Genomic DNA, 23,236 nt, shown 5'->3' with positions numbered 1-23,236 from the left:
GAGGTCGATGGTACCACCTGTTGGCAAGCAGGACGTATGGCAAGTTTCCGGATCCAGTCTGGCACCTGGGGAGATTCACAAGGAGAGGAATGTGCCGTCAAAAGTATACATAAGACTATATAATTGGGCAAAGAAGCATTACAAATGCCAGAATGCAAAGGCCTGCTGGCCATAAATGCCAGAACTGGCTAAAGGCATCCCACATGGCAAGTGTCACTTGCCAACAATCTTTTTTCAGACTTCTTGCAAAGGGCTCTGTAAGCAGTGATGGAAGACTAGGAGGGCTCTTCATCAGGGGAAAGGGAAGAGGGACTGGGTCTGGGCTAACTATGCATAGAACCACCAGTCTGCTGTCCATCCATCCCTGTATGTATATACCTTTGTGCTGCCTGCTACTGTATTATGTCTGAATGCGTGTTGTCTGTAATGGAGTATTGTCTATTTGTGTACGTGTACCTATATGTCTGTTGGTCTGGATAAATGGATGCCTTATATGTCTGTAAAACTATATATGCATGAGTGCATGGCTCATTTGTTCTAAAGTCAAAGTTGCTTGTGTCTGTGCGTATGGGTATATTTAGGCCTGTTGTACTTCATATGCAGTGATGCCGAAGGTCCAGTCACCCCTGCTTGTCAGTCGCTCCACAAGTGAACAGCACATATGTATGATATGTGCTTGGCTGTGTCTCTCTTTGTGCAGTCTGCTTACATAAGTATTGTATGCCTGCTGTTTTAAGTATGGGTGCCCTTATGTTTGCTGCCCCAGAGTAGAAGTGGTTTCTCCAAAGAGAGGCCAAAGATTAAAACAGATTTTGCTTCTCTGCTTCAAGACTGATTTCCTCAGCACAGGGGTTTAAGATTAAACCTGGTTCTCCCTAGAGTCAACTACAAGTCTGTTCCTCATATATACATCTTTCCTTCCACCCATCCATCCATCTCACCCGCACATTCATCCATTCAGGCCACTCACTTATCCAGCGACTCACCGATTCTGGCCATGAACCCCCAACACCCTCCACTTTATCTCCCAAATCAACCCATTCCTCAACAAATCCAAACCATCCATCCTTCACTCGTTCATTCCTACTTCTCTATTCAGTTTCTGTTACTCGAAGTGTGTTCTCAGGCAATTGTGCATAAGGTCTCCAGGCCGTAAAAAACATACGAGCGTGCTATACAAACCTTGATCACATTTAAGTGCACAGATGCCTCTATGTCCGTTGGGCCTGAGTGCCTGCTCGCTCTTATGCCCTTGCGCACAGGCTTCTGTAGGTCCTTTTTCCTGTGTGCGTGGGTATGCCTGTCAATCTGTGTACATAAGTGCCCGAGTGGTTATACAGTCATATACTAGCACACCTGTGTACTCATTCTGTTGACCTGGGATCATTCAATGTATGTAATGGAGACAAAAACGCTGAAATGGTGCTGCTAGGCGTCCCTTAAATAAACTACAAAAACACACATGATACTGTTGATACAATATTTATTGGATAGTTTTCATTTGTAGGTGGCGGGAACAAAGTTGAAACACGTGGGCACAGGGCGCACATACCATCGGTACAATGATTTGCTAAAACATGCACAAGAAACTTCCTGGAGCGCCGGTCTTGGAAGTAAAGAGGAGGCAGAGGGGATACCGCGTGCTTTCAGTGAAGTTCGTTTGTTGTAGGCGCTTCACTGGGGCTTTAGTGCACAGGACACCAGGTACCTTAATTTTATAAGTACTGAACTCTTTATTTATGGTTAAGGGGCGCACTCATGTCTCACTATAGCTCAAAGAAGCTGAGCAGAGAAGGGCTGGGGACATGAACCAGAGACCAACACTGAGTAGCCATTCCATCACAACGCTGCCGCCGTTGTACACTGGGGGACACACTGCACCACATTAGAAATCAGGGCAATGTCCAGCCACCTGGGCAAAAACGAAAAGAGCCGGAGTCAGTGAAAAGCAAGTACTCAATGAAGCAGCTATCTACAGTCAGCCAGTAATAGAGTTATTGCGATTGGCCAATGATGCTCGAAGATGATAGTGGTCCTCAGATACAGTGAACTCTGCACATCCCTACTCCTTCTAGGACAGAGGGCCAAACCTGGTAACCCAATGAATGCCTGCACATTCTCACTGGCTAGACGTGCCCCCTGCAAAGCTCGAATGTTCAAGCAACAGCATGACTTTATTCAGTGTGAAAATCCATGCACGGCTCCTGCCAGTCAACCCTGCAGGCGCAGTTTATAGCTGGGAGCAGGGACAAAGTAAAACAAGTACCTGGGGGGGGGGGTTCAGAGGTGATCGCGTCTCATAAGATCATTCAAAGACACAATAATTGGATAAGACAGCTGGAGACTAAAGGGTTACGAGAGGAAGTGGGATGAGCTTGGATATCCTCAGCAACGAAACTGGATGTCCACGGAGCTATTTTGAGGATTTAAAAACTGAAATATTAGGCTTACTTAGTTTTGTATCAAAACCATGTGTGGCTGTTTATTGTGGTACTAAACACACTTAAAACAGGACTCTTATGGGGCTGGGGAGCATTATTGTAGAACATTATGAACCGGTCTTAAAATTTAAGTGTTACTGGTAGTGTGACGTGGCCCCAGATGAAAACAATTGCAGGAGGCTATATAGTGTGACAGGCCGAGACCATAAGCAAAGTTTTCTCCAGTGTGGACAGAAGGTCAACCAGGACACGACCACCACAAGGGACTCTTAAAACATGTAGAGGGCCACTCTAGCGGTGGGCCCAGGTCTGCTCATGGAATGGCGGGTGTTTAGGTCACACTTCGAGACTAGGAGCAAACTGAGTCTTGAAGCCTTCATGGAGATGGGTCACCGGTTGACTGACGTCAGATCTTATAATCAGTTACACAAGACTGGAGCTGCACTGACAGAACAGTCAATCTTCTTCACTCATTTTACGATACCCTGCGGAGACACTAATCCATTCTGGGCTTTGCCCAGCTGCAGCACCCACTGCAATGGTGAAGCCAGGTGCTTGTTGACATACAAAACCTAGAAAGGTGTTCCTGTACTACATAGGGTATGACACAGCACTCATAGGAAGTTCTACCTTGGCTCACTTAAACAGCTACCCAAGGGAGTTTTCAAAGTTATATTTAAATGGATTATAGAGCTTTATAAAAGTGTAGGGTTTGGAATGTTTTTAATGATCCTTCATGAATGTTGCCAGTACCATCCAAGATGATGTTACTGCAATAATTACACCTTATACATCCCTCTCCATCTCGGGCAGACAACTGCTGGCGTGGATCTCGGTTCTGTGAGGGCCTTATAACAGCCCAATACCCTACAAAAAGGTAATTCAATGCAGTGGAAAAGAAGCTCAACCTTCGTGGCCATTATTTGTGTTTCCAGTGAAAGGTGCAGTTCAGCCAACATGGCTTAGGACAAAGCACTGAAGTAGAAATACCCTGCTCTCTCCCCTACCAAGATCCGAAATGATACCACGGCAGGCAAGAACCTATGAGCTCTGCTGAGACCGTCATCAAAGGGGATGCTCAAAGTGTGTGGAAATGGATACGGCTCAATAACTGTTCATAGTACTGCCAAAACCGAGGAAATTCTGCTTGCGTCTGAATAACTGCTGTTCTCCCTTTCCTGGTCTCATTTCAGCAGTTTCTGCGAAAGCTTACAGTGAATTGTTGCTACAGTGCAAAGAAAAAAAACTAGTATAAATATTATAAAGCAAATATTTTTAAGAATAATCTCTGTAAACGTTTTTGCAGTTTGATCCCCAGAATCATCGCCTATTCTAACATTTGTTCACATTCACAACTAACGAGTAATTGTTCAAGTCCATACTGTGGCAGGAAACTCTATACACTAATGAAAAGTAAACAAAAGTATCAATATATTAATGCATTCACACAAAAACGAACTGGATGGGGAACAGCGAGGGACACATAATCTGAGCTTTTAAAGAGAAAGCAGAGCAGATGGCGCGCTGCAAGCCTCATTTGTGTAATCAAAGACACGCCGTTATATCAGGTACAAGACACCAACATCAGTATCACCCTTAACATCAATCGCTTTCTCAAGCTGTGAGGACAGTGAGGAAGAACTGCTTGATGGAAGTGCATCTGCTGCTCTGTGAGAAGCGAAGACCCGGGTACAGCAGTGGAAACCATGACATACTCTAAATATACTATTGCACAACGCCCAGACTGGACGAAGACCCGCAGAACAGCCCCAAGAGTCTTGCTGAGCTTTGCATCAAGCCTGCAGGATTTACAGTCCAGCTCACTTTCATCCTGCCAAGGTATCTTGTAAAAGATGCGGAGTCAAGGAGGCACTGGCGTGGACCCCACAATACATGCTTCTCTGAGGCACTGAGCCTTTTTTGGGAGGGGAGTGAGAAGGGGGTGCCATCCGCAAGGTGGGGGCAGTACCAGTCCAGATTTATCCAGATAGGCCCTCGTTCACGAAGGAGCTTTCTTTGAAGGGACAGAACTTGTTCTCTACACGACTAATACCAAGTGGGATTAGGGAAACATACAAACTCCACTGCACACTGGCGGGGTAGGATGCCCACGGCCATCCTTTAAATCGTATACATAGGGTGGTCTTTCAGTAGGAGACGGGGATGTCAATAGTTCAAAAGGATCCAGTGTGCTGCGCGTGATTTAGTAGAACATACATCAATGTGGACTGTATATATGGGGTCCAAATCAATCACATTTTCTTTATTTTTTCCGCATACGAAGGTGAGTCGATAGTTGTTGCTTAGTTTACTTTCGTCCCAATGGGGATTTTTCCACAAGTGAAAGTTTTCCTTCAGCAGGGATTCCACAAATGGTAGATTCCTCTGGGGTGGATTTTGATCAGACAGGCTATTAAGGACACACACTAAGGCCTAAGATTAAAATATGTGCCAATGGATTTCTAATCAGGAGACTAGTTCTGTCAGTTGGACCGTCTTCTCCTTTTTGCAGACTAATGTGCCCAACCCTCCCTTGGATCACTTGGAATGTTTCAGCTTCTTTCAGGCCTAAGTTACAATCTGACGTCAGGCAAAGGTCGAATCGCAGACTCCTCTGCTTTATGCAGTTCCCTAAAGCTTCTACAGAGGCAGATGAAACCCGCTCTAACAGATCACATCCTCACGAATGATGACCAATCTTGGTGTGTACACAGACATAGCAGTAGAAGTACAGTGACAGTTACAAATAGAATACGCTTCGCATCTTTCAACCAAGCCCTCCCTAGAGGCGGCAGCGAGCATGGACGCCATGCTAGACGCAGCCTCAAACATGGCGGCACGGCTCAGCCTCGGATGGAAAAGACCAAACAGCTCCCGGAATCCAATCTTCACAACCACACTCATTTGGTCCTCTGTGTCGTTTGGGAGCGGGCGTGTCCTCCATACATCCCCGTCACGACACAAGGGGCTGCTCGGTGGACCCCCTCAGAAGATTGGGATGTAATTGTCGATTTTGGCTCGGTGCCTCTGAGCAATGCACTCCGCGATCCACACAATGTTCCTGCACTCTTGCTCCTTCAGCTTGACAAACGCATAGAAGACACCAAAGTGGAACTGGTTCAGGAACGCCAGCTTATTCAACTTCACCTACAACAGGGGGAAAGAAAGAGCACATCAGGATCTATTCGATTACCTGTTCTCCGCGTCTCTCATTTTCATGTTCGAGGTATTTTATTAATTGTAGAAGAATAAAACGACGAAAAACAATACTAAAAATAGAATGGAAATATACAAATGAAACAGGACATGCAAATATAAAAGAAAGCTATTTTAAAGTAAAGAGTACTAAGAACATAAATTAACAAGCTACTTTCAAGAGCATACAAAACAAGTATACCATGTAGGTCAAATGACAGCTATACATTTTAGGATATATCGGGTTTGACAATTTTCCCAATGATGAATTAACAACATACGTATTGCGGGCCATTCAGAACAGTCGGTGGGTAGGAGAGAATGTATGTAAATTACAAAGGCTGAGGTTAGCACCTTTTCTGCTAAAAAGAATCCAGGCCCACCAGGTGTTAACAGTAAGTAGACTAAAATAATTCTAATTAAGAGTAATGTTTTAATGGCGTCAGAGATGAGGAAATCAAATCATTCATTTATGCACAAGTAAAAGGTATGGCTATGGATGTGATTTACACAAAATCTATTTGAAAAATTATCCGAAATCTCAAAGACTTTAGTAACAACTTCCCAAACCTTGGACCAAAACTCCAAAGTGGACAATCATACAGTAGGTGCTACAATGGCTAGGATATGTTTAATCAAGTCAGGAGACTGAATTATCAAGCAGCTTAGCTTAAACCAACTGGCCAGTGGGATCCATTTTGGATGGCCTCTGGTTTAGCATTCACAAGAGGGATAAATCATCCATATACAGTGGAAGCCTACTGCTTGCATTCCTTTGTTGGAGGTTCAAGAACCAGACCCCGGAGAGAAGGCTAGAAACTCTAGGAGGGCAAGCAAGGGATTGCGGATATTTTCCTTGAGCACTGCCATTTGCAGGACGAGGGGGAGAGTCATCTGGTATTGTTGTTTAGGGTAAGGAATTTTCCAGACATGGCCTGTCCTTTTGTCTGTCCCAAATTGTTACTTCACAAAGACGGACGACAGCCAGTGAAGAGTATTCATACGTCATTGTGCAGATATTTTGGATACTCCTGCTTGAAGCGCGCATCATCACTACTTGCTATAAGAGCGAACATCTTGCAAAAAGGCTGTCGGGCGCACTACAACTGGAAAAATGACATTTCAAAATTAACCCCAAATTGGTTCCAGACCTTTAGGCAGTGAATAAAAACCCCATGTGTGGAAAATGAGCGAAAAAGAGGGACCCAAACCACCCCATTTTGTTCCAGTTCCAAGTTCTTCATGACAAAGGAAGGGAGTGATTCAAAAAGTACTGGAAAATGCTACTGTGAGACCACAGCTGTGTCTGCATAACACCAGTCTCCCAGAGATGAACATCACCTGAAGACTGTACACATTTCTAGAGAGGCTGTGGGTCTGCCTAGAAGCCTGCCTGCTTGCTCAGAAAGGAAAGAAGAATACCTGGCCCTGCAGGAACCCAGTTTGCTCAGGTGGATAAGCTCAGCCATGTTCCCAGTGTGTAAGGCACACTGAAGGAGACTGCGTAGGAGGAGAATTGCTGGGAGCAAACTGAGTCGTGAGGGGTCATCTGGTTTCCCAAAGTGTGGTTCTTGTGGTGAACTGCGTAAGGATTGTTACTTACCCAGCAAGCATTTGTTCTTGGCATGTAGAGCTGTAAATTCACATGTTTTGCATACTCCTGCCATCTAGTGTTTGGTCCGGATGTTTTCAAGCTGTTTTTCTTCGAATAAGTCTTTTCCAGTCACGAGGTAAGGTGACTTCTCTTTTCGGTGATATTGCGCATGGGCATTGACTCCATTGTCAGATTGCTTTCCCGCAAAAGGGTAAGAATAGAGTAAGTATGTGAAGTATAGAGATGTCCAGGCGTATGTAACATTCGAGGCATGTGTGCTGTAGATACACATGCTTTGCATAGATTATATAATAGTATTAACCCAAAGCAGTGGCTAACGGTAGGTATTGCAGTTCTTTGCAAAAAGTCTTTTTAGCACTGCTTGTCCTACATTAGCTTGTGATATGCTAACACATCCACACAATAATGTTTAGCAAAAGTGTGTGATGTAGACCATGTTGCTGCTTTACATATATCAGGCCATAGATGTTCCTATTGTTTGAGTGGAATGTGCTCTAGGAGGTATAAATAAAGTTATTTTAGCTTTAGCATTTCAAGTTTTAATACATTTACCAATCCATCTAGAAATACCAGATTTAGAGATAGGATTGCCTTTGTGAGGTGGAGCAAATGCCAGAAAAAGTTGCTTTGTTTTACTAAAATATTTGTCCTCTCAATATAGTATAATAGTGCTCTTTTGACATCAAGTGTGTGAAGAGCCCTTTCTGCCACTGAATCAGGTTGAGGAAAGAACACCGGTAACTCAACTGACTGGTTAATATGAAAAACAGAAACTACTTTTGGAAGGAATTTTGAGTTTGTGCAAAAAACTACTCTATCTTTATGAAGTTGAAAGAAGGGGTCTTCTAAGGTTAATGCCTGTAGCTCACCAACTCTCCTTTATGAAGGGATAGCAATTAGAAAGGCAACGTTCCATTAAACAAATTGTAATGAACAATTGTGTTATGGCTCAAAAGGTGGACCCACGAGCCTTGTGAGATTGATGTTAAGGTTCCACACTGGTGCAGGTGGAACCCTGGGCGATATCACTCTTTAAGGCCTTCCATAAAATCATTAATTACTGGAACCCTGAACAAGAATAAGTGTGGTCTGTTTTGCAAATATGCGGTCACTGCTGCAAGGTGAAACTGAATAGATGTATAGGCCAAGCCAGCTCAGTGTAGATGAAAAAGGTAAGAAATTGGATTTTGTATAGATGCATCTAGCAAAGTAATAATGTTGTTGTAACAATATACAACAAATCTCTTCCATTTCCCCGCATAACATGCCCTGGTAGTAGGCTTTCTTGCTTCTTTAAGAATTGTCATACAATCTGGTGGCAAAATAAAGTATCCACATTCTATGACTTCAGGAGCCAGATCGCTAGGTTGAGCTCCTTGGGATTTGGGTGTCTGATTTCTCCATGGTTCTGAGTGAGAAGGCTGGAACTGAGGTGCAGCTTTTGATGTGGAATCACTGATAGTTCTAACAGTGTGGTGAACCATGGTTGACAAGCCCATGTGGGAGCCACTAAAATCAGTGTGAGAGATTTTTGCCTGAGTTTCCGACCAGAAACGGAAGGAGAGGGAGAGGCGGAAAAGCGTAAGCAAAGATGCCTGACCAGTTCCTCCATAGGGTATTTCCTTTGGAAAGAGGGTGTGGGAACTTGGAGGCTAAGTTTGGGCATTTTGAGTTGTCTGCTGTGGAAAACAGATCTATTTGTAAGAATCCCTATTTTTGGAAGGAGAACCTGGGGAGGGAGTTCCCATTAGTGTATTTGTGGCCAGCTCCTGCTGAGGGGGTCGGCAATTTGATTGTTCACTCCTGGGAGGGGTCTGCTAGAACATAAATTCTGTGATGAACTGTCCAGCACCAAATGGTGTGAGAGAGGCATGACCATTGTAGAGAATGTGCCCCCCCTGTTTTTGTACATAGTACATGGCTGTCATATGGTTCGTGCGGACAAGGACAACTTTCCCTATGAGGTGAGGTTGAAAGGCTTTTAGTGCTGGATACACAGCTAGAAGCTCCAGTTAGCTGATGCGGAGACTTTTGTGCTTGTTGTCCCATAGACCCTGAATTGTTAGATTCTGTAGCTGGGCACCCCAACCTGTGAGAGATGCGTCTGCTGTTAGTATGATCTGTGGAACAGGGTGGATGAAAGGCCATTCTTTTGATAGGTTTGTGCGTTTCACCACTGTAGAGAGCATTGGGTGCGGCTGTCTATCAAAACTAGATCTGTTAATTGACCCTTTGATTGATTCCACGGACGTGTTATGCATTCCTGTAGGGGACGCATGTGTAATCTTGCATGAGGCACTATTGCGATGCATGATGCCATCATACCTAGTAGTTGTATGAAAGTCCTGACTGTTAAGTATTGGCTGGTTTGAAATTGTAGTAACAGAGTTAGAAGATCTCGAACCCTGGCTGTATTGGGAGAAGCTAGAGCTGTGTGAGTGTTTAGAGTCACTCCCAGATAGGATTGGATTTGCGAGGGTTGAAGATGGGACCTGTGTATTGACTGTAAATCCCAACTGATGGAGAAGGTGTAATGTAGTCTGAGTGTGTTGCAAGCACTTTCACTGTGCGCTGGCTTTGAAGAGCCAATCATCTAGACATGGAAAAACATGAATTTGTTGTCTTATGAGATGAGCTGCTACAACTGCTAGACATTTTTGGGAACACTCTGGGTGCAGTAGTAACTCCGAATGGTAGTACTTTGAACTGATAGTGATTTCCTGCTATCACAAATCTGAGTTATTTGCAAACTGCTGGGTGAACATGGAATGTGGAAGTATTTGTCTTAAGTCTAGTGTGGACATAAAGTCACCATGCTATAGAAGTGGAAGCACTTGCTGAAGCGTAACCATATGGAAATATTCTGGCAGTATGTATAGGTTTAACATCCTTAGGGACTTGTCCTTTTTGGGGATTAGGAAATGCAGTAAGTAAACAGAAGACCCTTGGTGTTGTAATAGAACTGGTTCAATAGCTCCTTTTATTAAAAAGGAGGTTGTACTTCTTCTTTGAGAAGCTGTAGGTGCTGTAACCAAAGTTTGCGAATAAGAGGTGGAATATTGGGAGGGTTGCTGGTACTCCCTAGGCAATAACCATGTTGGATAATGTCTAACACCCATTTGTCTGAGGTTATCGACTGCCAAATGGGAAAAAATTGTTGAAGTCTTCCCCCGACAGTTGTAAAATGATTGGAGGAATTTTAGGCAAGTCACTGCTTATTGGGAGATGGTGAGATACGGGTTTGTGTGCCTTTAACCCTACCCTTGAAATCGTTTCCTCTGCACCCCCTCTATAGAAAGCTATAGATGGAGAGGGTTGCGTGTTGGATTTATATGAGGAGGCATTAGGGTCTGAGGAATAACCTTTGGATCCGCCTCTATAGAATGAATGACGAAAGGTGCCTCTGTTAGATGGGGACTGAAGTGCTCCTATAGATTTTACTACCTCGGTCTTTTCCCAATTTTTCGAGTGCCTCATCTACTTGAGGTCCAGAAAGGTGTTCTTTGTCAAAAGGAATATTGAGGATAGATTGCTGAACCTCCAGTTTAAATTCCGAAATCCTACGCCATGCATGTCACCTAAGGAGAATGCTGGTGTTAATTCTCCTCGCTGCAGTGTCAGCAGCATCTAGAGTACATCTAATGGAGGAATTAGATATTAGTTTACCTTCTTGTACTAATTCTTGTGCGCTTATCTTATGCTCATCTGGGAGGTGTTGGAGCAGGTCTTCCAATTCGTCCCAGTGGGCTCTATCATATCTGGCTAATAAGCCTTGTGTGTTGGCAATGTGTCAATGGTTAGCGGATTACCAGCTACTAATTTAGGCTCCTTGTCTGAAGGAAGTGCATCTGCTGAAGTTTGTGAATTTGCTCTTTTGCGAGCATTAGATACTACTGAAGAATCTCAAGAGAAAGAACAGGTAGTGGTGTTCCCTATAAGGGAAATAACCGCACATCCAAAATTATAACCGTATTTGAGAGTATCAGTGATTGGCTTTAACATGCATCTAACTAAACACAACAAATGAAGCTATTACAGCACATCCTTTTAACTTGAATTCACTGAATAACCAAAAAACAGTGTTGGTCATAAGTTAAACTGATTCCATAATATAGTTTAGTCTCTGCACAATGAGGACGATGAAGAAAAACCAATAAGTTCAAAATAATCCAATCAGATCATCAGTAGAAATTGCTTGTATCCTTTTATTGGTGTCCAAAAATTAAAATTCCCCGCACACGATTAGCCGACACGTGTTTTGTCTGTACTCAGACTTTTTCAAGGCAAAAATTGGGAATATTGGCAAACTGTAGTACGAGAACGGGTCCGTCACTGCAGCGCATCAAGTAAAAGAGAATCAGGAATCCAAGTACGGATATAACACGATAATGCTAGTAAACCGTGACCACACCCATAAGTTGTGTCCCAATTGCTTAAATGTATGAAGCTAAATAAATGTAATATTAATGCACGCTGCAACAGTGGTAAACGTCAAAAAGGTGATGTTGGCGATCCAGGATTAATACGCATCACCTGGACACCACGAGGCACAACCCTGGTAAGAATGCCCCTCAAAGAACGAGAATCCCGTAAGCAAACACACGTGTAGGAGGTCGCGGAAAACGTTACGTCTAACAATGGAGTCGGTGTCCATGCGCAATATTACCGAAAGGAGGAGCCACCTTACCTCGTGACTGGAAAATACTTCTTCGAAGAAAAACAACTTGCCAATATCCGGACTCAACACTAGATGGCAGGAGTATGCAAAGCATGTGTATCTACATCACACATGCTCGAACAGACAGTTTAAGCCAAGCAGCAATGTGCCAACCAGGACCCTGAAGTATGTTCGAAGGACTGGTGCTGCCATTGCTAAAGTGTGGAACAATCCCAGAGAAGAGGTTGCCACTGCCAAAAACTAGCAGACATTAAGCCGATCTGTCACACTAATATTGTCAGTTGTTCCACAGAGAGGATTGCGACAGCCACAGTGGTCAAGTGACAACAAAGAAGACCCCCAACGAGGTAAACAGACACATGCATCATCGAACACCAGACACTCCACCTTTCTACAGAGCCGGTACCACAAGACCCAGCCCCCAAAGACTAAAAGACTATCGTGAATGCACAAGGAAAATCCTGCAGTAAGAAGTTACCTTTACCAGTGAGACTGAGTGGGGTTCGGAACGGTTTAAACTGGCCTACAGTTTCCTTAAGTGGCAACAAATTGCATCTTTGCCTAATCATGCTTAAACTCGAATTGCAGGGAAGCTACCACAGGTCTTTGAGGACAATGTGGAGTGGGGAGGGGTTGCACCTTTGAGGGAGTACAGCTTTTTTAAGACCACAAGTAAGATTTTGTAACCTTGTAGTGAAACCCCTAAGTGTCCAGTATTACATTCTGCAATAATCTTAAAATACTTTCTTTTTACTAAAAGACAAGCACTAAGCTGGGCAGAGATTTATTGTATGTTGTTCGACTAGTTGAGTTGAGGGTCTGTCCCGAAACAAACTCCTTTGACAGCTCGCTGTTGCTCAACTGAGTGCCAGTGTGGAAAGGCTGTACTAGGCACAGTTTGCAGGGCCATAGGAGGATAGGGCCCAGGATATCAGAGGTAAATGATCCCAACTACCATGGCTGTGACCAGCAGGAGAAGTCCACCTTGTGCCCTCCCCAAACTGTGTCTGACATCCTAAGTATATTAATTTTTCATGACTGAGTTAGTGTGTCCCGTTCTTTCCTTCACCCAAAAATGATATTGAATGCTTGAATAACTGGGCCCCGTGAAATCATATGCATATAAGGTGACTTTGCTTACAATGCCCAAGACCTACAGGAACTTTCAGAATGGATGACATATCTATTCTGAAGAATTGAGTAGGTCCTGGGCATTGTATGTGAAGACACCTAATATGCAAATGTTTTCATTGTTGCTGTCCATACATCACTTGGTTTGTGGGGGAGCCAGGCACTAATCCTGAGGCATCTGATGTATTTTAGTTAACCTTTTGTCTTTTAGAAAGCCATAATGATTAGAGTTTTTGTTGGCAGTTTTATTGGTTTATAAGTTCATCGCAGAACACACCTTAAAATAGTTGCAATTAGGCAACACTTAAAATCCACCATATGAATATTAATTTCTTAGCAAACAATTACTCAAGAAGTATGAAAGTCCCTAGGGTTAAGTTAGATCACTTCCCCTGTTGTAGTTCCTATATACAAATTGGAACAGCAACACAAGTAGAAGTTCATATTTTATCAAACGTTTTACTCATGAGTATTCATGCTGATATGCCAGAAAGGAAAAGTTATTTGCTTGTAATTCTAAATTGCATTGTGGACATTTGTATTGAAGACAGCGTCTTTGAATAACAGCACCCTGAAAGATATATATATATATATATATATATATTTATTAATTCCTGAGACGCAATCAACCAATATGGAAAATATTTTATAGTTGCACCTTTCAACATCAAAATTACAGCCCCCACACTACGTTGCAGAGCTTTGCCATTGTCAAGGCTACTAACATCTTGCAGCATGAAAGATTAAATTAAGTGGCAAAAACGAATATGATAGCCCATATATATAACACTGTTGTCGATAGCACCAGTGTAGTTAGAATGGAGTTTCCATAGGAATTGCATTTTTTGCTTTCATAATAAAGTTTGGTGCCTTTTGATGAACTTGTAGTCAACTTTCCAGAAATTACTTTCTCCACAATGGGTCCTTTCATATGAAGTTTTGTGCCAATCTGTCAAGCGGAGCAAAAAAAAATTGTGAGTTCCAACAGTGTCATTTCCCATATTAATTATCATAGGAAATGTTGCTCTCTGGTACAGAAAAAATTACTAAACTGAATTACACAAATTTGACACAAAGTTAGAACTTTACTTAAGGCAGTGCCTTTGGTTGGTTCTCTGTAAATCCATTCACTAATTTGAGAAATTAGCTTCCAACTTGGTACGTGGGGTGGGCATGAAGGGGTTAAACAGATCGAGATTTTTGGACCGTTGAGATCCTCTGAGGATTTTGCTTTCATCTGCCATTTTCTAACAATGGATCCAAAGGGATCGCCATTTCTAGCTGCAACACCAAGAGCAAATATCACGGTCAATATTAAAGAATTTGGTCCGAGAGTCCTGGAAAAAAAGTAAAAGTCATATAAAAGGGCAAGGTGAGCACACTCTGACCCTTAAAAATAAAAACAATAAATGAATAATTGTTTTTGCAGGATTCATGGATCCAGCCCCTAGATCTGCGAGTCCCAGCAAGGCCCTTCTATATGGATTCACAGATCCCGGGGTCAGACGTCCATCCCTAGGTGCTGCAGAACCCTGGAAGTTTCATTCTAAGGTGCCGGATCCAGAACCATGGATCCCAAAATATAAAAGGTTCTGAACATAGACTATGCAGCAAACCCCTGTTGCTGAGACTTAGGGAGTTTGAGAGGCTTGGGTTTCCTTCTTGACCAAAGCATAGCAAGTTTTTATGCACAGGACAATCAACCTGTTCAGGGCTTCTTTCTGCACCGCCATTCTCGTTTTAACACCGGAAAAGCCCAAGAAAAGCGGTTTGTCACCTCTATATTTCATTGTTAATTTGTTGTAAAAACACAGCTTTATTCGAGTCTAGCCGGTGAAGCCTCTCCCCCCCTCATTAGAGGGTTGCGACAAAGAAGAATGCTGGAAATCCTCAGCATCAATTTGCTAAGGAAGAAGGTAGGGTACGGGGGTTGCAGTGACAGGGTGGCTGAAGTATAATGAGGGATAACCTTTTTAGGTCTCGCCTAGCGACGCAGCGCATTCGCTGCTCGTCTTGGCGAGACCTATTGTCATCGGTTTCTTGGCTGAAGGGGGGCCGGACATGTGCACGAGTAGAAAGTACAGGAGTTGTGCACGAGTTCGGTGGCGCCAGCACAACTCGGGAGGACAGGAGATGTGCATAAGTACGGCTCACGGCGCGTTATCACACTCCTACTCGCTCGCGACGCTACCTCCCTCTCTGCTTTACTTTGTACCCACCCCCTCCCATTGTTCCTGTTCTCCTTCCTCCGCTTTAGTTTGTACCCACCCCCCTCCTGCTCTTCGTGTTTTCCTACCTCCCGCTGTCCGCCAGCCTCACTGGACTGTTCGAGGGAGGACGCACACGCGTTGCACTTTTTGCGGCTGCCGTATGCAGATTGCTCCACGCTCCCTTGTAGTGTGTGTGTGCGTGCGCACGGAACCCCCCTCCCTGTTCCCAGGTAGTTTATACCCACTGTCTGGTGCGGGCGTGCGCTAGGTATCAGTGGTGTATTACTGGGTTTAGTGTGCCTACGCGAAGCTCTCCGTGCCGAACCCTCTCCATTATTGGTCGGTGTCTTGAGCGTCTTCCTTCCATTTCCGATAGTGCTATAATGATGATGAAGCCGCACTCACAGCAGGCCCCGCCTGGAGGAAGTCAGTCATGCCTGGAGCAGAGATACTCTTGCCCGGGAGCCCCAATGGTGTGTTGAGCCCAGGACTGCGGCAAGACCGTCCCGGAGGTGGTGGCAGGTAAGTGCTAATTTGAGGTGCGGAGAGAGCGGCATCATGTGGTGTGGCGGATGAGTGACATCAAAGCTCCATGCTGTTCGCAGTCTTCTTGTGCTGTCTTGGACACCATACCTAAAACTGATTGTTTCCATCTGTAATGCAACAGGCGTTCATGTAAAGCGCTCTGCTACTTTCGGGTGGAGTTTGCACTATATAAAACCGTGGGGAAAAAAAGCATCTCTACGTCCCCGCTTAGGCCATTGTTCTTGTTCAGTGGTTTGCATTTCTCGTCAATTCATTTTGCATCAAAATAACTCACTAAGCCCTGCCTCAAGTATAAAAGTCACCTATAAAACCAAATGAGAAATGAAGCACGGTCAGTGATTTAAGGATCATATTTACAAACACTGTCCAGCAGATATTTTCTTTTTATAGGCTCATCGTATTTAAACAAGTAGTATGAACAATTTCTCTTAAAGGACGCTGAAAACAATCAGCTAGATTGCGTACATTTACATTCTTTAATAAAGAAATAGTTCCTTTTAAAATGACTTTCCCTTCACTCTATAGTCCCATCTAGTCTGTCACTGGCCCCACTCCCCGTGTCATTATTTCCATCCCTCCCATTCCGTCTCCTTATTTTTGGGTTCCAGTGGCTCTAAGAGCATCTCCCATACAATGCTCCTACAATGTATCTCACAGTAGAAAATTGACAATGGGAACCTCTCCACTTGGTCATACATGGCACATCTCTGAAACACTATGTGGAAGGCATCATGTGGATAAGAATAATTTACATGGCCTTCATAGCCAAGCACTGATAAAGATTTTCTTAAGTTGTTTTTGTCCATTTGGATCTTGTCCAAATCACACGTAGCCCGCAGCCTTAATTAAAACAAAACAAAATTTAAAAAACTTAAAGAACTCTTTAAATAACTTTTTTTGCATCAAAACAGCGGTTGTGTGACTGATTCTCTGGTACTCACAAAACTGTGTCTGAGGTCGCTGTTTGCTTTAACTGACATAAGGCCTAGAGCAGATGTTCGCAGCTGGTATTCATCTCAGTGAACCTTCACAGAAGTGTCAATTGGGCTCCGCTACATGTATGTGGCTCAGCACCATTTGTCCCCATATGATCTTTCTAAACTATCAGTCTGGTGCTCCCGGGATCTTGTTATTATGGACACTAACTGTAGGCTCATATGGAAGTAGGGCACCAGCGAATGAATTAGTTCATTGTGCAGAAGCGATATTGCTTTTTACACAGCTGCAACTAACTCAAATACTGCCTTTTCTGACTCCCCAGTCCACATACTGTTAAGTTTTATCATGAGGATGAAAACAGATAAAAGCAAAGAAAGTTCTTATGAATGCAGTGAGGGGAGAAGGACGCCGGTGGCTGACACAGTCAGAAAACCACCATCCTTGAAGGACAAAGTGAGAGGGGAGTCCGTTAGGTTATTGATGCCTAGGATGGTTGCTTTGGTCGGTAAAGTATTGGTTGAGGAGAAAGAGTTTCAGGTCCTTTTTGAAGCAAAGGAAGGAGGGGTTGCATCTGAGGGCAATAGGGAGTGCGTTCCACATCCTGGGTACGTTGCCAGAGAAGGACCGGCACTGGGTAATTTTCTTTTTCAGTTTCGGAGGGATGAGCAGAAGTGAGTTGGTGCTTCTCAGAGTTCTGGATTTTCCTGCTTTTACCAGTTTCCAGTTTAGGTAGTTGGGGGATTGGGTGTGAAGGGCCTTGTGTGTGATGCAGGCCAGTTTGTAAATACATCTACCTTCCATGGGAAGCCAGTTGAGTGCGTTGAGGTTTGGTGAAATGTGTTCAAATTGTTCAAACACTTCTTAATGCCAAAAAGTAATTTTATCGGGTTGCAATAAAGCAGAACTCCATTCATTCAGGCGCACACGGTTCACCTCCAACTGAGCATGAATATCTTAAACTCAGCTGATTTACCGGCAAATAAAAAAAAAAAAAGTAAAAAACAATGCAATTTACAATGCCAATAGCTCTTAACTGTCACAAATGCGAGACCTATTACATTGCAAATGCTTGTTATAGTTAGTCAGAGAGAACATCTGTCCAAGGGCTTGAAAGAAGTCAACATCAGGAACGTAAGGACCAAATGAAGGTCCCATTGAGACATAATAAAACTTGTTGATAGAAACATGTATGTGAATTTTTTTAGAAAGTGAAATTTTTGAAAATGCATCCGAACTGGCAACTTGAAAAATGGCGGTTGAAAGTGCATCTGAGCTGGCAACTTGAATAAGGGCGGTTGAATGTGCATCTGAGCTGGCAACTTGAATAATGGCGGTCGAAAGTGCATCTGAGCTGGCAACTTGAATAATGGCGGTGGATCAGAAAAACGTAGAACAGCCAAAAGGACTGACAAACAAGGGTGTTCACTGTAAAGCTTAGCTGGGCCAGAGATACCAAAAACAACAAATTATCAGATAACTTGGCTCGTGGAAGATCAACTTGTCAGGCCCCCCCTCCTCCCCAGAGGCCACAAACTTCACCCAACAACCCAAACATACAGATTTGGTAGATGGGCACCTGACCGCAAGATTAATATCCACTACTTCAACAGCTTAATTGAAACAGTTCAGTTGCAGCAGCTCAATATCAATGTATGGGCCCTGTAGGTTGTGGAGACTCGGATGTAGGCCCATACCATGTTGCTGAGGCAGGAGGTCCTCTCGAAAGAGACCATCTAACTGAAAGGCAAAAGCTGAGACTCACCCTCCAGGGTTCAACAATTTTCTGGCCTAATCTAGAGGTATCAAAATAATTTGAGCCCAGTCTTTCCTTACATTCCTCAGAACTTAGAGAATGTGGGGTAGTGGTGGGAAGGCATACAGGAATCCTGTGCCCCACTACAGATAGAATGAGTCTCCCAGGGAATCTCTTAGTTGAAACACCAGCATGCAGTAATCGTGACACTGCACAAAGATGCCTTGAGCCACCTCTGGATGACGATGTCATTTGTGCTCTGCTCAGTGCTGCCATCCGGACATTCAGTGGACCCACTAAGCCTGCCACCAGACATCCAGACAGCCCATCACACCGTTCAGCGTGGCCACCATATTAGGTTTTGTACCTTGTCTAATGGGGAGAGTATTCCAACTACCGTCAAGCACACAGTTGAAATTCCCAGCCCATAAGAGGGGAGGTCCCAAAAAGGACAGGAGCTCTCGCTCCATGTCAAGATAGAATGCCCAATCATCTGTATCGGGCACATACACATTCAGCAGGCACACCTCTCGTTTATCCAGCAGGCCATACTGTAATAGGCATCTACTCTCAATATCCACTTTAAAGCTCCGAATCCAGAAAGGGACCTGAGAGGCGACCCATATTAAAACCCTGCTGGCATAATTAGAGTATGTAGCAGAGTATAATTGCCCCCTCCAAATTTTTCTGCACCAGGTGTGTCTCTTGTAACAGAGCAGTATGTATGCCCTGCTGGCAGAAATATGTTTGTATCCTATACTGCTTACTATCCTATCCTATCCTATCCTATACTTTGAAACGGGTAGCCATAGCATCACATGATACTCCGTGTCCCCTCCACCCCAGCACCGTCCCTCCATCACATACCGCATCGCTGCTGCAAAACCTAACATACCACGAAAGATCCTTTCCCTCCCACCGGGTGAACAAAACTGAACAACACGCTTCTCCCCAAGCATCTCAGCCCTGCTACTCCAACTTCGATAAAAGTTCTTACTTCACAATAAAGTCCTAGTCCCCCAGAAATCCCCACTACCTACAATCAATCCACAAACTCAATATTGGGGGGGGGGGGGGGGGGGGAGCTGCACCAAGTGACCACAACTACAGTTGCTGCCCCCGAGCACTGCCTAGCCCTTCACACACACCCTAAGCACTCCAGTCATGCTCAACCACAATCAAAACATGCAATCAAACATCAATGTCAATCAAAATCTCCACAAAAACTTGAGAACTAGAAACAAACTACGGGGGAATAGGAAGTGGCCCTCCCCCTTCTACTCAGTACATGCCACACATTCGCCCACACCCACACGTTTTTTCTCAGAACATGTTGTCCATTGTCAATCCACCTCAGCAGGACATTCCAGGGCCCTCCGGCTCCGCAGAGAAAACTGAAAGCATGCACTCATATCGGGGTGACTACACTGTAGTGTATCAGTATATAGGGTTAGCAGTGTTAGTCGAACCAATTCCACATTAAGGTTGGGCCCTGCTGTTTCCTCAGGGTTTCCTCACGCTCCTGTGGTGGGGGTTTGCCAATGCACTCAATGCTAGGGGCTTGAACTGGTCCATCTTGGTCTGTTGGGCCCCCTCTGAGGTCTATCTTTCCCTATGACGGGCTCCGCCCGGCAGGATGGGCTGGGCAGATCTCCTCTATTTTTCCACCACTTCGCACGAGAGTCTGCAACACCAAATAAGTCACTCTCTCAGCAGGTCAAAGTGTGATGCACAGAACCAGGCAGTGGGGCTCCCCCGCAGTCTCCAACAGCTATTGTCAAAGCTCTGCTGGCAGCAGTCTCCTGGGAAGTCCTCGGAGGGAAGGGCCCGGGTTGCAAGCTACCAACATGGTACCACAGGGATGGGCTAGTCTACTGCGAGAAGCACAGGTTTGAGACTCAAGGTGAAGTAAGGTACTTTTATCATTTTGCTGAAGCAGATGGCCCCAGTTGGTGTGGGTCAATGGCACCCGATTAGCCCCAACCCCTAGGGTCCAAACCAGCTCCTTCCATCTGCTCTGCCCGTGCCTATCCTGTGTCTTGGCAGTCTCATGGAGGCTGGTGAACCATCACCTGAGCAAAGCAGCAGGACCCCCCGTCCGCTTACAAACAATTTATCACAAGGCCCCCAGAGGAATGGGCTGAGGCAGTTCCCAGAAGAGTCACCCATCTCCACTGGGTGAGGGTCGCAGGATCAATCCTAGGGCCAAGGCACCAAGATATCCCCAGTTGGTGTCAGTGTATGGGCGCAACAGACGCAAGGAACTGGTTCAAACAGTGCCACCGCCTCGGAGACTGTCATCCCTCAAGTCGCTCTCTTGGCATGCAATCCCTGCACCCAGTGCTGTGCATCGCTCCATTGCCTGCCCCCACCTTCACAGTGTGAGACAGTCATGTCCCTGACCTGGGAACCGCATGACCACTCATACACGGGGCACCACAGCGCATCCCTAAAGATCAGCAGGCTCAGCCTCCAGAGGGAATTTCGTGCAGTGTAGGTCACCGCTGCTGGCCCCTGGTCCAAGTACCAAGGAGTCTGATGGCGCTACCTGCTGGTGAGCTGGAGCAGTTGTTAGAACCTGCATCTACTCTGGCACCTGGATATATTCATATTCAAAAGGTGAGAAATCTGTGGGTAGAAGTAACTATCAGAACGTAGCAGTATATACATCCACGCCTCTCATGGACACATGAAATACATCCGTATTTCACAGAAATTATATCACATTAGGAGACCCAGTAAAATTAGCAGGGCATTACCATTGTTTTAATCAACAATCTATTCATAAAAGGTAAACAAAACCGACAAGGCTAGGTGCTTCATTCAATCATTATTTGTAAAGCGCAGCTTGTCACCCGAGAGGGTATCCAGGCACTTGCAATGTATAATGTATAAAAGTGGGGCATGCTACATATTCAGGCAGGTTAGTCCCTATGCTGGTCCATATGGCGACTGGCTTGAAAGTACTATTTCTGTTTTATAGGCTGTTGCCGCGCTCTCTATCCTCCCTTCCCATGGAGAAGGAATGTATATTTTTAACATTTTATTTACTGTTTCAAATCAGACATAGAAACTACTACAATGTCCATTCAAAGATTGTTTTAGTATTTAATCAATGGTGATAGTAGATTCTTGCTGAATATAGCAAAAAGGTACCTTTAGAAAATCTTCATTACTGCTACTTGAAAGCTTTAGCAGTAATTAGTTCAGCTTTCCTGGGATTCCCAAGTGACAAAGATTGTCTTGAGGAGGTGTGAAATACCGCTCAGTATCCAGAGACTAGACTTGCTTCTGGGCGCAGGAAGTATGGTGGATTATTGAATGGCCCCTTATCCTAGAATATGGGAACTGGGAGTAGACAGGAACAGGTGATATCAACAAATAGCCAAGGTGAGGCTTAGTTTTTCATAAGTCCATGGCAAACAGGAAAATAGTGTGAGAGAGGACTTCGAACAAGGCTCATTCCAAGCCTTTTGGCCTCGGGGACTGGAAGGGAGGGGGGAGAATCGTGTTTCTAAAACAGTCAGGGGAGGTTTGGCAGTTGTGGATTCTCATATCTATAATGCAGGGGCGGGTAGAGAGTGATAGCCTGGAACTTGGAGCAAAGGTTTTTTTTTTTTTAGCACAGGCTTTTGACAAGGAAACTTGAACTGCTGCAAAGGTCGGATACCCGCACTGCAATAATTTGTTTTGATGGGATCAGCAATGGTTAGCAATCACTAGCTAGCATGCATGACAAAAATGGCTTCCACCACCAGCGCTTATGAACACAGATGGACCAGGTTAAGATTCAAAAGAAAAGTTCTAGGCGGGCCTTTCTATCACAGTAGGAAATATGTACCAAAAATAGATTCTAAAAATAAATCTGGCCCATTTGAGTATCAGTCTCGGAGTCCGAATCTCGAAAATAGTGTCCAGTAAAAATATGGATGGGCCCGCAATTCAACTTTGCAAATGGTTGTGACAACACCAAAACCACAGTAGATGTTTTACTTCTAGTCTAAAAGTTTTTTGCTTGCCTTTTAAGGATTTATTTGTGAACTTATCACAAAGCCTCATACAATCCATGTGAAGATGGAATGTTTGGATGTAAACATTCGTGATCTGATGAGACCATGAATTACATGTAGTTGCTGTCACTTTCTGATCTTTTTAGTGCGGTCTGGTCAGAATCGGATAACTCCTCATACCCTGATTATGCAACGACCATTTGCTGGAAGATAGGTTTTAAAACAAAATAAGTACAGGGAAGGAACCAGTTTGTTCAATGAGGAATTCTGAGCCAATCTTTGATGGTAATGATGAATCATTTTTCATAGCTCCAAGAAACATTTCAAATAGTGACATTAGTTTTGATAACACATCCTCAAATTCCTTAGGTGGAGATGACCGAAAGGGTGGAAAAAAACCTTCCTCAACCCTTTTAGGTACATTTTCAAGGAACTGCAATTTGCAACGGAGAGAGACTTTTCCTTTAAGCAGTCTGATCTGCAAGGTGTACCTTGACAGAATAAACTGCAGCCTTGGTTTTGCCAGATTAAGCAGGTACTACTGAAAGAGATTTTCGAAACCCGTAAGGCGACGCGTTGGAACTGCTTTATTTTACTTGCTTGCTGAACCAGCCTGTACCAAAGATTAAAGGTTTAAGAGGTGAACCGACCTGTTGTTCGAGTGCTTCCCTACTGTGTGGTAACCTTAGGAATATATATATATATATATATATATATA

The 23,236-nt window shown here is 44.2% G+C and overlaps 1 protein-coding gene across 1 annotated transcript in view; it reads right to left on the bottom strand.

Annotated features, from left to right (window-relative positions):
• Positions 1–1,466: 1,466 nt before the first annotated feature.
• ATP6V0D1 (ATPase H+ transporting V0 subunit d1) overlaps positions 1,467–23,236 on the bottom strand; it is a 217,438-nt gene continuing 195,668 nt past the window's right edge. The window contains exon 8 of the mRNA XM_085638876.1: positions 1,467–5,588. Within this exon, the coding sequence (XP_085495002.1) occupies positions 5,427–5,588 (162 nt within the window). The 3' untranslated portion in view covers positions 1,467–5,426. The remainder of the gene's footprint in view (positions 5,589–23,236) is intronic.

Source organism: Triturus cristatus, chromosome 12 (assembly GCF_964204655.1).
Source record: "Triturus cristatus chromosome 12, aTriCri1.1, whole genome shotgun sequence".
Lineage (NCBI taxonomy): Eukaryota > Metazoa > Chordata > Amphibia > Caudata > Salamandridae > Triturus > Triturus cristatus.
This window is presented reverse-complemented; position numbering and strand designations above follow the sequence as displayed.